Raw genomic sequence first — 16,903 nt, 5'->3', positions numbered from 1 at the left:
GCTGAGAAAACCGAAGCCTTCCGGCTATAGTGTGATATCCAATTTATCAATTTTTTCCTTTGTTCCGTGTGCGTGTGGGGCTGGATTCAAGGCATGAAGATTTACTCCTCTGCTTTATTTGAAGAGCTTTATAGTTTTAATTTTACATTTAGGTGTATGATCCATTGGAGTTAATTTTGGTATACGTATATGGTGAGGTCCCAATGCATTCTTTTGCATCTTTGTTCATTTCAGGAGCATTTGTTGAAAAGACTATTCTTTCCCCATTGAATGGTTTTGTCATTGTCGTCGAAAATTAGTTGATCCTAAAAGTAAGGCTTTATTTCTGGGTTCTCAAGTCTGTTGCATTGATCTGTGTGTCTGTCCTTATGCTCCTGCCACACAGTCTTGATTGCTGTAGTTTTATATGTAAGTTTTGAAATTTGGAAGTTTGGATCCTCCATCCAATGAATTTTAACCTTTTCTTTGGGTTATAGAAACCTTTTTGGGTATAAGAAACCATGGGCCCAGGACATGATACATAAATACGTAGAAAATTTTACTAGGGTTTATTTTATTGAAGTGGAAATTCATAGTCTTTCAGTTAAAAAAAAAAAAAAGCTTTATAGGGACACCTGGGTAGCTCAGTCGCTTGAGGGTTTGACTCTTGATTTTGGCTTGGGTCATTGTCCCAGGGTCGTGGAATCAAGCCCTGCGCCGGGCTCTGTGCTGAGTGTGGAACCTGCTTAAGATTGTCTCTCCCTCCCTCTCTCCCTCTCCCCTGCTCACACACTCTCTCTCTTTTTAAAAAAAAAAAAAAAAAAAAAGCTTTTTAAACAATTAGCATATTCACCTTTTGCTTTCTATGGAAATAAATGAAATAAATCTAAATTGGACAAAAAAAATAAAGCAATTTTCAGTCTGCTCAAAAGTAAATTGCACTTACCTGATTAAGGTACATGGATTGAGTGTTTGAATGGCAATGTCATGTTATTTATTTATTTTTTTTAATTTGTGTTTTTGAGAAAGAGAGAGACAGAGCGGGAGAAGGGGAGGGACAGAGACAGAGGGAGACACAGAATCCGAAACAGGCTCCAGGCTCTGAGCTGTCAGCAAAGAGCCCGACATGGGGCTTGAACTCACGGTGAGATCATGACCTGAGCCTAAGTTGGATGCTCAACCGACTGAGCCACCCAGGCGCCCCTGTCATGTTATTTTTGACAGCTGGTTTTAGCTTTTTTGTCTTGATTGCAGCGAGCTCTACTCAGAGTCTCAATGACTTTATGGTAGCAGATGTACTGGATGGAGTTCACACATGAAAGTAGGCTTGTTTGAGTATATTCAGAGATCTGTAAGATTTTTTTTGATATTTTGCTATGGTCATTAGATTGCTACATTTCAAAGTTTTTGTTGATTAATTTTTTTTTTTTTTTAAATTTTTTTTTTTTCAACGTTTATTTATTTTTTTGGGGGGGACAGAGAGAGACAGAGCATGAACAGGGGAGGGGCAGAGAGAGAGGGAGACACAGAATCGGAAACAGGTTCCAGGCTCCGAGCCATCAGCCCAGAGCCTGACGCGGGGCTCGAACTCCCGGACCGCGAGATCGTGACCTGGCTGAAGTCGGACGCTTAACCGACTGCGCCACCCAGGCGCCCCTGTTGATTAATTTTTTTACGTAGTTGTAAAAATAAGATAGAATTTTATCCTTAAAACATTTTAATTATGGGGGGCATCTATGTGGTGTTTTATTTCATTGTTTAGCTTTATATTGTTTGTATATGGAAATGTGATTGATTTTTATGTGCTGATAACATATCGAGCAACCTTCTTATTGATTCTTATCGTTTATGTATAGGTTCTTTTGAGTTTTCTGCATATGTAACCGTAACATTTGCAAATGGTAGCTTTTTTTTCTTTTCTAATTCTTAAACCTTTTAACCTTACTTTATTACACCACCTAATATTCACTAGAACTGGTAAGCTCAGACATTCTTCTTTTGTTCTTAATCTCAGACCAATTTCATGTTATTTGCATAGAATTTTTTAGAAGTATCCTTTAACAGATTATGGAAGTATCCTTCTAGTCTTGATTTTCTTAGAGGTTTGTTTGCTTTTTAATCATAAGTAAATGTTGAATTTTGTTGAGAACTTGTCTTGCATTTTTTTTAAATGGTCATAAGTTTTTTCTTTTCTTTTTTTTTTTTATTAAAAAAAAATTTTTTTTTCAACGTTTATTTATTTTTGGGACAGAGAGAGACAGAGCATGAACGGGGGAGGGGCAGAGAGAGAGGGAGACACAGAATTGGAAACAGGCTCCAGGCTCTGAGCCATCAGCCCAGAGCCCGACGCGGGGCTCGAACTCACGGACCGCGAGATCGTGACCTGGCTGAAGTCGGATGCTTAACCGACTGCGCCACCCAGGCACCCATAAGTTTTTTCTTTTAATCTGTTTAATGTAGCACATTTCACTGATTAAAATATTTAGTGTTAAAACCACCTTGCATTCCTGAGATAGGCCAAACTTGGTATTTGTATGTTTTCTCATAAATGAGAGTGGTTTGTAATTTTCCTTTCTCGTATCATCCTAAGTTTTAGTATCAAGTTATGCTATCCTAAGATGAGGTAGGGAGTAAGGCTTTTTGTCCTACCCTCTGGTGCAAGTTTTTTTTTTTTTTTTAATTTATTTATTTTGGGGGGTGCCTGGATGGCTCAGTTGGTTAAGTGTGGGACTCTTGATTTTGGCTCAGATCATGATCTCATGGTTGGTGAGATCAAGCCCCGTATAGGGCTCTGCACTAGCATGGTGGAGTCTTTTGGGATTCTCTCTCCCTTCCCCTCCCCACCCCCTTTCTCCCCCTCCCTCTTCCCCACTCCCTCTCCCTCTCTCTCCCCCTGTCTCTGCCCCTCGCCTGCTGTCACACACACTCTCAAAATAAATAAAATAAAACAACAAAAAAAGTTTGTTTGGGGCACCTGGGTGACTCGGTTGATTAAGTGCCCGACTTTGGCTCAGGTCATGATCTTGAGGTTCTTGAGTTCAATCCCCACATTGGGCTCTGTGCTGACAGCTTGGAGCCTGGAGCTTGCTTTGGATTCTGTGTGTGGCTCTCTTTCTGCCCCTCCCCCACTCTCTCTCTCTCTCAAAAATAAATAAACATTAAAAAAAATTAAAAAACAAGTTTGAGAGCAAGACAATATGTGCGTGCACATGCGTGGGAGGAGCAGAGAGAGAGAGAGGGAGAGAGAATCCCCAGCAGGCTTGCACTGTCAATGCAGAGCCCTATGCGGGGCTTGATCTCACCAACCCTGAGATCATGATCTGAGCTGAAATCAAGAATCCAGTGCTTAACTGACTAAGCAACCCAGATGCTCCTCTAGTACAAGAATTATTTACTCTTTGAGTATTTGATAGAATTTGCTTGTGAGGCCATCTGGGACTGGGATTTTTTTTTTTTTTTTTTTTTTTTGGTGGGACAATTTTAAAAATTACTAAGTAACAGTTACAGGACTATTCAAATATTCTATTTCCTTGTGATTCAGGTTTGTCTGTCTTACCTATATATTCTAGTCTCTCGGCATAAAGTTGTTCATAATACTCTCTTTTACCTTTAATGTCTATAAGAATCTAGTTTCTACCTCTTTTCATTCCCAGTATTGGTTATTCGTGTCACCTGTTTTTCTTAAACTTGCTAGAGGTTTTCCCAGTTTTGTCTTTTCAAAGAATTTTTGACTCCGATGCTCTGTTGCATGGTTTGTTTTCTGTGTCATCAATTTTGCTTTTTTATTCCTTCTGTTTATGTTTTAAGGCTTATTTTGCTATTCGTTTTGTAACTTCTTCAGGTAGGTGCTTATTAGTGTATTGATTTCAGCCTTTTCTAATGCATGCACTTAAAACTGTATATTTCTGGGGCACCTGGGTGGCTCAGTCGGTTGAGCATCCGACTTTGGCTCAGGTCATGATCTCGCAGTCCATGAGTTTGAGCCCCGCGTCAGGCTCTGTGCTGACTGCTCAGAGCCTGGAGCCTGTTTCGGATTCTGTGTCTCCCTCTCTCTCTGACCCTCCCCCATTCATGCTCTGTCTCTCTCTGTCTCAAAAATGAATAAACGTTAAAAAAAAATTAAAAAGAAATAAAAACACTTTACTTTGTAAGGGATATTTTAAAAAAAAAACTGTATATTCTGTTTATAAATTCTGCATCCCACAAGTTTTGTTATGTAGCATTTTCGTTAGTGCTCACTTCCAGATAATTTCAGTGTTTCATTATCTGTTGACTTATGGGTTACTTAGCAGTTTATTTCTTAATTTCTAAGCAATGGAAGATTTTCCATTTAGCTTTCTGTCATTGATTTCTAGCTTAATTGAACTGTAGCTAGAGAGTTCCTAATTTCAGACCTTCAGAATTTGACTGTGGTCCAGTGTATGGTAGCTTGTTACCAATGGTCCATGTATGCTTGAAGGAATGTGTGTCCTGGAGAGGTTGGGTAGAGTATTCCATAGATGTCCATTAGTTCATGTTTTTTTTTTTAATCCTGCAGTTCAAATCTTGTATATTTAGATTCTTGTTTGACCTGCTTATTCCATCAGATACTGACAGAGGTGTCAAAATCTCCCAGTACAGTTAGTTGTTCTTGTTATTGTCCTCCTGGGGAACTGAAAGTTTTAGGCTTTATCGCATATTTTTTACTTTAGATTTTGTGTTGCTTAATTTTAATATAGCGTACTTTCTTTTGATTACTATTTTCATGGTATTTATGTGTCCATCCTATTACTTTCAATCTTTCTGCATTCCTGTTTTATGTATGTCTCCTATAACTAGGGAAGTCCAGCCAGGTAGTCTGTAGCTTTTAATTGGAACAGGTTAATCCATTTTCATATAATGTAATGACAGAGGTCATATATTTTAATTTATACCTCCATCTTATTTTGCTGTCTCTATTTCTTTTCCTCTTTTTTTTCCCCTCCTGTTTTTGAATTGATTTTTTAAAAATAAATTCTTATAAATTCTGTTTCTGCTTCGGTACTAGTGTGGAAGCTATACTTTTTTTTTTTTTGAAAAAAAATTTTTTTTTAATCTTTATTTATTTTGAGAGAGAGAGTGTGAGCAGGGGAGGAGCTGAGAGGAGGGAGACACAGAAGCCAAAGCAGGCTCCAGGCCCTGAGCTGTCAGCACAGAGCCCGACGCGGGGCTCAAACTCACAAACTGCAAGATCATGACCTGAGCCGAAATCACTTAACCCACTGAGCCACCCAGGGGCCCCTGGAAGCTATACTTTCTATTTCCGTTCCTTTAGTCATCTCTCAAGAAATTCTAATAGGCATTCTCAACTTAAGGTGATGTTAATCATCACCTTTCCTGTCCTTCCAGGATAAGTGCCTGAAGAGCCTGTAACTCCGTTTGTCCTTTCCTTACTCAAGTGCTGTTGTTATGTGTTTTAGTTCTCTATATATTTTTAAATCTCACATGACATTATTTTCGGTAGTGAGTCTCCATGTAAATTTACCCATATATTTATTACTTTTTTTAGCTTTTCACTTTTTTCTTGCATCCAGACCTGTGATCATCTCCCATTTTCCAGAAGTATGTCCTTTGCATTTCCTGTGCTGTGGGTTAGCTGGAGGTGAACTCTCAGGTTTTGGTTCACTACGAATCGTTCTCCCCCCTCCTTCTTGAAACATATTTTTAATTGAATACTAAGTGCTAGGTTAATAGAATGCTAGGATATAGGAGGAAGGGAAGAGGAAGAGAAGAGAAAGAGAGCATGAGAGCTCTCTAGTGTCTCTTCTAAGGACACTGATCCTGTTGCATCAAAGCCCCACCCTTATGACCCCATTCAGTCTTTATTACTTCTTAGAGGCTCTGTTTCCAAATACAGCCACGTGGAGGGGTTAAAGCTTTGGCATGTGAACTTTGGGGGGACACAAACATTGAATCCACACTAGGTGACATTTACATAATGGTTGAGCTCTTATGGCTTATAATTATATTATTTCTGATGTCTCTACTGTTAATAGTGAATCATTTCCCATGTATTTGGGCATATTTTTGCCCCATAATTATTTAGCAAGTGTGTAGGGAAGAGAATAAAATTTGTACATATGTTTCTGGAATCTACAAAATTTGTTGGTGAGGTTGTTGTACACTTCGCAGCTAAATTCTAACCGTCTATTACAGTTAAGTAAATATTTTCAACTTATTTACATATTGATTCTATTTTTCTTTATCTTAGCTGTGTTGGTGTAGAAGAACATCATGCTGTTGACATTGACCTTTATCACTGTCCCAACTGTGCAGTTCTACATGGTTCCTCCTTGAGTAAGTACTAGAAGCTTAAATAAAAACTGAAGTTTAGAATTTAATGTGTACAGGGTGCCTGGGTGGCTCAGTCAGTTGAGTGTCCGACTCTTGATTTTGGCCAGGTCATGATCTCATGGTTCATGGGATCGAACCTTGTGTCGGGCTCTGCACTGACAGCTTAGAGCCTGCTTGAGATTCTCTCTCTTTCCCCCTCTCTCTGCCTCTCCTCCCCTCACGCGTGCATGTTTTTTTCTCTCTCTCTCTGAAAATAAATAAACATTAAAAAATAAAAAGAATTTAATGTGTACATGACAATATTTTAATAATACTTTCACTAGTTATGTTACATCCACTAAGAACTGTAGGGAATATTTTTCTGAAGATACTGAGAATGCACTTTCTGTCTGAATTATTGAATAACTTATTTCATAAGTCAAAAAGATTAAATGAAAAAATATTATTCTTAATTGCCAGTGCAAAGCCCCCAAATTCAAGGACATATATTCAAAGTTTTCAATTTGAGAAATGTGAAAAATTTGCTAATTCTAGAAACTGATATCAACTGCCTTTATCTCTTTATAAATAAATTAAAAAAAACCTTTCAGTAATATTTGGGACAGACTTTAATGCACACACATGCATTATATTTTTAGGAGAAAATTAGGGCATCAATATGCTAAAATATTACTTACGTTTCTGAATTTGGTCATCAGTTTGAGTATGGCCTAGAGTCCTGCCCAACTTGAAGCCACACCCCGTCCAGTCCCATTCTGAGGAAGACCGAAGCCAGACCGAGTGTCTGCCTGCACTCTTCTGCCCCAGGGGCAGGACACAGGCAGGGAAGTTCACACATCCTCTGGGGTGTACCAGCGTCACACACAAAACGATATTTTACAGATGCTTCAGAAGAATAGACTGGAATGCTAATGGTCATTGTGCAGATGGAAAGTAGGGATAACGTTTAAAAGGTTTTGAAGGATGTTACAACTTTCTTTTGTAAAAAATGTAGACTACAAACTAGCATTTCTGTGTTCATGAGACTAGAGGGAAAAACCAGGCTTAATCATTTTGCAATAGGAAGAAAACTCTACCTGAACATACTTTGATACACACTTGAGTGAGATGTAGGTAACCTATCCAACCTTTTTTTTTTTTTTTTTTTTTTTTTTTTAATTTTTTTTCAACGTTTATTTATTTTTTGGGACAGAGAGAGACAGAGCATGGACGGGGGAGGGGCAGAGAGAGAGGGAGACACAGAATCGGAAACAGGCTCCAGGCTCTGAGCCATCAGCCCAGAGCCCGACGCGGGGCTCAAACTCACGGACCGCGAGATCGTGATCTGGCTGAAGTCGGACGCTTAACCGACTGCGCCACCCAGGCGCCCCGTATCCAACCTTTTTAAATGCAGCTTTTTTCCTAGTATTTTTTTCTTCATAGAAATTTTTTTCTGAAGTTGTGGGCAAGTAATTACTTAAGAGAAACTTACTAGCAACTGACTGCTTATCTGTTAGAAATATTAGTAATTTATCTAGTCTCTTTGTAAGAGATTGAGAAATTTAAGCTGTAAGAATACATTAAAATATTTCCTTGTAATCTACAGGTTATCCATTTATTAGTTACACAGTATAAAATTTGAGGTTCACAAATTGGTAGAATTGTTAGTGTAATTGACCAGTTTATTGTCATAAATGTTTTTAAAAGTTCTTATTTTGTGTAGCCGTGAAGTATGTGGCATATAACTTGTAATAATTATTGACCAAGTATAATTCTTAGAGGGAATAACCAATACTGGGTTGTTATTTCAAGAAAGGAAACGGAACTAAAATTTATAACAGTTTTAGTTTAGAATTCAAGTATGTAATCCCAAAATGAAATAATTTGAATTTAATTTCTATGAAATACCAGTGGGTTAACTATGATATGTGATGCACTCTATTTTCTATTTTTCCTATGTGATTTAATTTTTTAAAAAGCTTGTCATCCTCACTAAATTGATTTCACAATCCATAATGGATCACGACCTGCACTTTGAATAACGATGCTTCAGAGAGAAGCTTGACTACTGCCTGGCCCTGGCCTGTATGCTTCTCATCCTTGAATAACATAAGGTCAGGCATTGGTTATCTTCTGGGCAAGAGTCCAGCTCTGAATACCCACAGGGAAAATGCCCAAGATCCAGTAATTTGTTTTATCTTGATCTAAGGCTCATTTTCCCCACCCCCTCACCCTCCACCCTCAACTTGGGTCATCCCTTTTGGCCTCTTTCCCTCTGCTGTTAAGCCTCTCTTGCTGGCTACCTAGGGCTTCTGTCTTCTCAGAATTCCCTGGGAATTCTTATTATAGATACTATTAGTCAGTATAATACCCACTTGGTATAGTGAATTTAGACTTGACCCTTTTAATGGGAATCAGGAACTCTATTCAAGGGCAAGTATCAAAAAAGCCCAATACTTAAATACATACCTCAGTGCTCCTCAGGCACATGGAAGCCAAACTCAACATTTTCTCTCCCTAGGACCACTGCTAGAATATTCCTTCCCCTCAGATATTCAGCCAGCTTCTTGCAGTGGCTGATTTTATGTGTTAAGCCTGTTGGCCTAACAGGACATTTATAACATTCTGTTAACATCATGCAAGACTGCTTATTTAAAAAGAAAGAGAAGTAATTGGCAGCTCATGGGATGCCCCGGACACTGTGCTAAGAAGTACTTGACCTCTGTCATTTCCTTTGGTATTTGTAACACCTCGATGTGAGAAAAATATTATCTAACCAGCTCTTTCACGTAGCTGTTTGGTAGAGCTGGGGTTTGAGCCCATAGCTGTCCAGTCCCAAATCTGTTCTAATTCTAATCTGTCCTGCCGAAATGAAAATTAAAACAATGTAATACCATAGTTTACTTATCAGATGGGCACCCTTTTCTTTTTCTTTTTTTAAATGCTGATGCTCACTGTTGATCCAGGGTTTTGAAATGGCTGCTGCTTATACGTACACTGGTAAGAATATGAGTCACCTACTGCTTTTCTGGTAAGAGTACGAGTTACCTACCACTTTTCTGGAGGCAGTTTTGCAGTATGTAGCAAGTATCTTCATAATATTGAATCTTTCTTCTAGCATTTCTAAGAATTTATCCTGAGGAATTAATGAGGGAAACAGATTTATGTATATGAATATTAATCTTAACTTTGTTTGAAGAAAGATTCAGAATGAGCTAAGTGCTTAAGAATCAAAAAAAGGATTATAAAATGATGCATCTACATCTACGTCTTAAAATTCTAGGCTGCCTTTAAATTGCTTTTGAATATTTAATGAGAAAATGCTCCTGATAGAATAAGAAAGGTAAGCAGGATGAATATCATGATCCCAGTTGAAAATAAAATGGGGTTATGAATCTATATAGATGTAGAACAGAAGCCTGAAATGAAACACCCTTGAATTTTACAAGTGATTTAAATGAGAAAAAAATAACACACGAAGGATACTAAGAAATGGTATTTTCTAGGAAGGTTGCTTTAAGATTCTCAGTTTTTCTCATGAGACTTTTAAAAAATGGGATTTATTCTTCTCAATGTTGAGGGTCTGACTGCCACGAATTACTTGGGAATCTTGTTTTAAACTCTTAGATATGAATAAGGCTTATTTCCTCCCCTATTGGGTATTTAGTGTGACTTCTTATCCATATGAGGATCCAGTATTATTTTATTATTATGATCTTTGTGAGGTGCAGGTTTAAAATAACTTAGATTCATAGAGTTGCCCCCACCCCATGTTTTATTATGACATTGTTCTAACATACAGGAAAAGTTGAAAGAATTTTGCAGGAAGCGCCTCCAAACTCACCATCTAGGACTCTATTAACATTTTACGTTATTTGCTTTACTGCGGTCTGTGTAACTATCCCACTGTCTATTTGTGTATCCACTTTTTTTTTTTTTTTGGATGCATTCTAAGCTGGTTGCAGACTTCAGTACATTTCCCAGAATCATGAAGGTTTTAGGCTTAAGAGTGATTTTTGAACTTAAAAAAAAAAAGATAGAAAATTGACATCTTACACCAATAGCAACAAAAGGGATGTATGTGGTGCTGCCCTGGTGGAAGCAGAATGAGGTCTGGAGTTCCCTTTTCAGCCTCTTCTCCATCTTCCGCTTTATCAAGGGTTTCTTGACACAGTTTGAAACACAGCCCTCCTGCCTTCATTTCCACTTGAGAAAACTGGACCCAGTCATGTTCTGTGACTTGCCCAAGGTTGTGGAGTAAGTCATGGCTGAACTAGGAGTCAAATCCAAGTCTACTGATTTTGATTGCCGTGACTCTTGAAGATCGTAGCTGCCCAGAGCTGTAGCATCACAGGATCTTAGCGTTAGAACTAATCATAAAGTTATTTGTTCTGTCATTCCTCTTGTTTTCCTTTAATTATGATGTAGCCACCTGCTCTTCTTTTGTGGCAGTGTAAGCATGCTTATTTTGGGAATAGATCTTGACATAAAAGAGAAGGGAGCTGTGCTGTTGGAATAAATTTCCGATGTGGGATCAAAGGTCCTATCCTGAGAGGATAACTTGGATGATCCGTAGAAACCATATTATGACTTAAATGGTCTAGTGAAAATCATGATTTAAAATAATTGTGATATTTTATAGTATGTGTAAATGTGGCTATTATAATGGACTCCACCTGCTAATTTGAATTTGTTGCTTTCATTAAAAATTTTTTGAAATAAAAAGATTTTTAAAAATCCACAGTTAATTGCCTATAATTGCAGCATTACACAAAGTAAAATTTACCTCTTCAGCGTGGAAATGCATTAAAAAGCAAGTGTGTTTGTACTTAAACAGTTGTTATTTCTGATTATATAGAATATAACTTTTAGAAAGTGCATGGTATCACCAGTTACCAAAACTGTTTTCTTTTTCTAATCTGAAAATCCAGTGAAAAAGAGGAGGAACTGGCACAGGCATGACTACACCGAAATTGATGATGGCTCCAAACCAGTGCAGGCTGGGACCAGGACTTTTGTTCAGGAATTACGTTCTCGAGTCTTCCCAAGGTACGGAAACTTGTTGTGACCAAAGACAATTGGAGAGTGTTACCTGGTAACGTGACATTATCTAAAGCAATGTTTTCGAATTTCAGGTTGCAACCCCATTATTCTCAGATTTTTACCTTTTTTTTTTTTTTAAATAAATGAAATAGAAAATATCGGCATGTTGTTAGCAACAGGAATAAGTGCAGTTTCACGAACTATTGTGTCCTATATGTGTACTGGGTCACCTTATAAAAATATATTCACTGTTGATCTCTGTCCAGAAACTCTGAGATACACTAAGCCTGGTGCTGGGTTCCTTCTGCTGTACAGCTGCTGCTTCTCTTTCTCTTTTACCTCATCTCTTCTGATTTTCAAACTTGGGTTTTTTCTTAGGTAGTTTGCATCTCTCTCTCTACCCTAGGGCTACCAGAGGGACCCATAACCATGGCTTGGCCTCTCTGGGGGCACCAGGACTAGGCTTCTTGATTTTTTAAAGTTAATGGAAAGTGTTTGACTTATCTGTGGCTCAAAGAGAGTCAAAAGTATGATCCAGCTTTGAATCATGCTAATTGAGATCATTTCCTGCTTGCTGCCTGACATCTATTTAAAGTGATAATGCTTAATAGCCTTTTACACAGATCATATCCAGGCTTGTGAAAGAGGGGAGGCACAATTTAAATTTAAATCACAACATCACGTGCAGCCTCTTATGGAATTATTTCAGATCCTGTGACTATAAAACCCTTGACATTGCCTCACAGCCTTTACATTCCGGTCTGTCCCCTTCCCCTTAATCCTTAAACAGAAACCTAGAATTGATACGTGCCTCGTGTTGGCTCCCTCAGGTCTACTGAGGTTTCCACAGTGGTTTCCACATGACTTTTGTGATATTAAAGTCCCTAGTCTCAACATTTCTCTTTTCTCAGTTTCAAAGGGGTTAGGAGAATGTTTGTTTTCCTTGATTGGTTCAGACTGTAGGGCCAGAGTTTCCGGCCTGGGCCTACGGACTGGCTTCAGAGAGGCATGTGAGTTTCTTACAACTGTATAAACAGTTCAGTGTCAGTATGTGAATGTACATTTTTCAGGAAGAGGAGCCATAGCTTTTATTTTTTTCGAATAGGTTTGTGACCCAAAAGAATAGTGTTAAAAATCCTGGCTATGCCGGTGGCTTCTCTGCCAAAGTAATCACTAACGAGAGCAAGTTATGGAGATGGTCACAGATGTCTAAATTGTAATTACCATTAATTAAAGGTCTTTTGTTTTCTTTTGTTTAACTCTGTAAACCTTCATATCATTTAAAACCAGAGAGTGACAATAATTAGTTAAATTACACATACTTGATGTGATTAACACACCAAGTGTATAAGATAAAGTGAATGGGTTATCTTTCTCCTCCCCTGTTTTAAGACTTAGTGTAAGCCTTTTGTCTACATAATTACATTTAAGATACTTATGTTTAGGAGCGCCTGGGTGGCTGAGTTGGTTAGGTGTCTGACCCTCGATATCGGCTCAGGGCATGATCTCATGGTTTGTGGGTTTGAGCCCTGTGTCAGGCGCCGCACTGATGGCGTGGAGCCTGCTTGGAATTCTGTCTTTCCCTCTCTGTCTCTCTCTGCCCCTCCCCAGCTCATGTGTGTGTGTTCTCTCTCTCCCAAAATAAACTTATAAATAAATAAAATAAAGTATTTTAGTATATAGATGTATGAATATATAAATATATATGCATCTAATTTTTTAAATGGGGTTATGTTATGCAAATGATGTGCAGCTTTTTTAATTCTATTATATTTCATTTGTGTCTTTCTCTATGTGTACAAAAATGTACCTCCCTCCTTAACTGCTGTGTAGTATGCAGTTGTGTATATTCACCATAATTTACTTAACTGTCCCTCTGTGATACATGTGTAGTTTGTCACCAGTTTTTTTCTCTTGCAGATACTAGATTTTAATAGGTTTAAAAAAAACCTGTGTTTTTAAGCACTTGTGTTTATGTATTTTTGATCGACAGGGGAAGTAAAACACCAAACGTTAAAAATCAGGGTGTACAAGTGATTCGAAATTCTCCTTTAGGTTGGAGTTCAAGGAAGTGTTTGATTGTCAGAGGTTGGGGAAGGAGGGAAACTGGGGGGTGGGGGGGAGTAGAAGGTAGTACAGAACTCAGTGAGTCTGGTGAAGGAGATCTACACCCTCCAAATGTAAGACTATCCAGGAAAAGTCTATCTCATTTTGGGGAGCCTCAAACCGACCTTTTCTTATTGAGAGGGTGGACAGAGCCAGTAATTTAGAGAACTGGTACCTCTTGTCTTCTCTTTGACGGCTAAGCCACAGATGACATCAAGACGGTTAAGGTCTCGTTGTGTAAATGGAAACTCTTGTGATCTAACCTATAATGCAAGGGTTGCACTTATTTGAATGTACGGCAGCTGCATTCTGGGAGCAATTGGGAGATAAAATCTAGAACTTCCCTTAAGGAGATCTTCAATTTATGGCAAGAGAGAGGACAGTGAAAAGGGGCAAACCACACTTAAGTGTAATGCCTGTGGAGTGTTAATCATCAGAGAGGGCGTGTGGGGTTATCCTTTTTTAGTGGCTTAAGGTGACTGCTTACTGGAACTTATGAAATACTTGTGGTACCAGATAATTTAAGTCAGGAGTTCATTCTGGATGTTTGTCTCAGTGGGCAGGGACTGTGAGAGCCAGTCTGCCTGTGTTGTGCAGGACAGCAGTGAATTGTTCTATGGCCATGAGACTTTGAAATGTCTGACAAGTATTTATGTAGAATTTTATAGCCAGATGGAATCTGATCTGTTTTACTTATCCTGACACTAATTTTTATTCTGATGTGCCCCTTCCCTTTTGCTCTTCTGATTTCCTACACGACTTGTGTTGAGTGGCTTCTGATCTAGTTACTTTTTTAAATTCAGCCACTCATTACAACAAATTGTAATCACCCTATTATTATATTCTCTCTTCTAGCATAGTTTCCCTAAACATTTACATCTTGAAATATATATATTTTGCTGTAATTTTTTCTCTTGTGTTAGTGAAGGCATCTAATACAATACATCTGTATTTTTCCAATTATATGTATTGGACTAATTATGAATTTTACTTTAGGATAGTAAAAGAGACTTTATAAAAACATTTTTTATAGAATGGAGAATTCGGTACGACAGGTTGAGAACTGCTGATATGGACAATAATGCAGTGTATGAATTAACCCATTACCAGACTATTTTTTTAAAACTGAACTTAACAACAAAGATGACATTTTATCCTTCTGTTTTCCTTAGTGCCGATGAAATCATTGTAAAGATGCATGGCAGCCAGCTGACACAAAGATACTTGGAGAAACATGGATTTGAAGTTCCTATTATGGTCCCCAAATTAGATGACCTGGGACTCAGGCTCCCTCCACCTGCTTTTTCAGTCATGGATGTGGAACGCTATGTAGGTACGCACTTGATTCCTTTAAGTACTTGGGAGAATGCGGTAAAAGTAATAGTGGTATTGTCCTAATAACATGAGAAGTTAAGTGAGGAGATGTTAATTTAGTTCAGTTTTCTGGGTCAGGAAAAGTGAAATTCAGTATCACCTATATTGAAAACTATTTCTTCTCAGCAGACCTACAATTACCAGGAAAACAGAATGAAACAATGTATCTATTCTTATTTACTCAGGCTCACCATGCTGCTTTTTTTTGTCATCAAATTCTCTGGTACTTGCTTAGGAAAAACCGTAACTGAGGTGTAACTGTAAATACTAAGAAAGACACTGGGAAGCCGGACGGGTTCATTCAGAGAGGAATCTCTGGGTCCTGGTGTTGTAGTGGCCTCCTGTGTGTAGAGAAAGACTAGAAAAAAGAGGAGACCATTTTCAAGGCTGTTTTTATATTAACGACTTGATGATATTGCCACTTAATGATGTATGGACTCCATTTGTGATGTTGAGGCCCAGAAAGGCTTAAGAAACAGGAGGGAAAACCATTTATGTCTTGCCATCTTCTTGACATTTTCAGTCATTTTGTTCCTTCTCATCATGCTATTTATAGATAAAACTGACTCTGTAGATCTCAATCCTTGTCAGCTGTAGATAGAGATTTTTTTGAGGGTTAGATCTCAAATCTCCCTTGACTCAGAATTGTACATTTACTGTGATACATTATCTCCTGAGTCTGAAATGTCTGAGGACTTCTTCTTTTATTGAGCTGCTGGTTGACAGTTTTTATTGATAACTGTTTCACTGAGGAAACCCGGTTAAATGTCATGACTTCACATCCAGCTAATTTTGAGTTATTTGATGAATCAGGGGATGAGGCTGAGGTTTAACCTGAACCTGTTTGCATAAATAGCACTGTAGAGTCAGTGGCTAGCGAAAAAATATTCAAATGACTGGAGAGCTTCCTTTTCAGCACTGCAAGATGCCTTGGTTAACAATTATATTGCCTCTGAAGTATAAAATAAAGTCTACTAGGTAATACTTTAAAGTTAAAGTAAGAAAATGGCATTTACTTGAATTCTTTTTCAGATTGGTTATTGCCGTGTTTTGAATTCCGCTTGTCCTGTAGCACATTGCAGAACTGGTGATGCTTCCCGGGGGGACAGTGCACTGGTGTGCAGGCGACACCTCATGGTTTTATAGGAAAGTTATAAATTAATCCCAATTCACAACTCCTCTCACATGCACTAATAGGAACTGATTTTTGCTTCCTAACCACTGGCTTTTTTCTTGAAGCAGAATATTAGAAGAGGAGACCCTACCTGGCAAGCAGAAATTGTCTGTTGGGTTACCTTGCTCACTAGTTCCGCAGAGACTGATTGGTTTTTCTAAATGATAGAATCTTGTAGAAGATACTTCTCAAAGAAGTTATAGAAGCGAAAGGAGGAAGTCAGTCCGCTCATTTTATGCGTGAGGAAATGGAGAATCCGAGCATGTGGTGCACTTTGCACGTACCAATAGAATGCATTTTTGTCAGTATGAGCTGCACACGAAAAATCACTAGCGTATGGAAAACTTTGTAAACATTTAGGTTTTCACACTCAGTGTTAATGAGTAACTGTCTTCATTGCTTTATTCTTTCCCTCAAAAACTGCCCCCTTTTTCAAAAGTTCCAGTTGGACTTAAAAAGCAAGAATACAGGCAGATTCTTTGTCTAGGCTATGTAGTTTTATAGCTGGCTGAAGTGAATATGGTCTTTTAAATATTTTTGTTTAGGGCATCTATTGATGTAACTCTTAAGCCCGATAATAAGACTATAATTTTTCTCTGCAGGTGGTGACAAAGTGATAGATGTCATTGATGTGGCAAGGCAGGCAGACAGCAAAATGACACTTCACAATTATGTTAAATACTTCATGAATCCTAACAGACCAAAAGTGTTAAATGTGATCAGCCTTGAATTTTCAGATACAAAGTGAGTAGTTCTGGACATTTTGGTTTAGTCTTCTCAGTATTAGCTGAATGTAGTTAAATGATACATTTATTTTAGTAAGAACTATAATTATTACTTCTAAAGTGGTCCAGTGATAGCAATGTTGTGCATTTTGCTTTGGCACACACAGAGAATATTTAGAAATATGATGAATTTTAAACTTTATTGGTGTTA

At 38.1% G+C, this 16,903-nt stretch overlaps 1 protein-coding gene across 2 annotated transcripts in view; it reads left to right on the top strand.

The window, feature by feature from the left end:
* Window positions 1–16,903, top strand: part of KDM7A (lysine demethylase 7A) — an 84,432-nt gene that overhangs the window by 30,918 nt on the left and 36,611 nt on the right. For both annotated transcript variants that reach the window (XM_047843332.1, XM_047843325.1), the window contains 4 exons: window positions 6,209–6,294; window positions 11,202–11,319; window positions 14,592–14,752; window positions 16,570–16,711. In XM_047843332.1, coding sequence (XP_047699288.1) covers window positions 6,209–6,294; window positions 11,202–11,319; window positions 14,592–14,752; window positions 16,570–16,711 — 507 coding nt within the window. The remainder of the gene's footprint in view (window positions 1–6,208; window positions 6,295–11,201; window positions 11,320–14,591; window positions 14,753–16,569; window positions 16,712–16,903) is intronic.

The sequence above is a fragment of the Prionailurus viverrinus genome, chromosome A2, assembly GCF_022837055.1.
Source record: "Prionailurus viverrinus isolate Anna chromosome A2, UM_Priviv_1.0, whole genome shotgun sequence".
In the NCBI taxonomy this organism is placed as follows: Eukaryota; Metazoa; Chordata; class Mammalia; order Carnivora; family Felidae; genus Prionailurus; species Prionailurus viverrinus.
The sequence above is the reverse complement of the archived record's forward strand: the minus strand, read 5'-3'. Positions and strand labels throughout refer to the sequence as shown.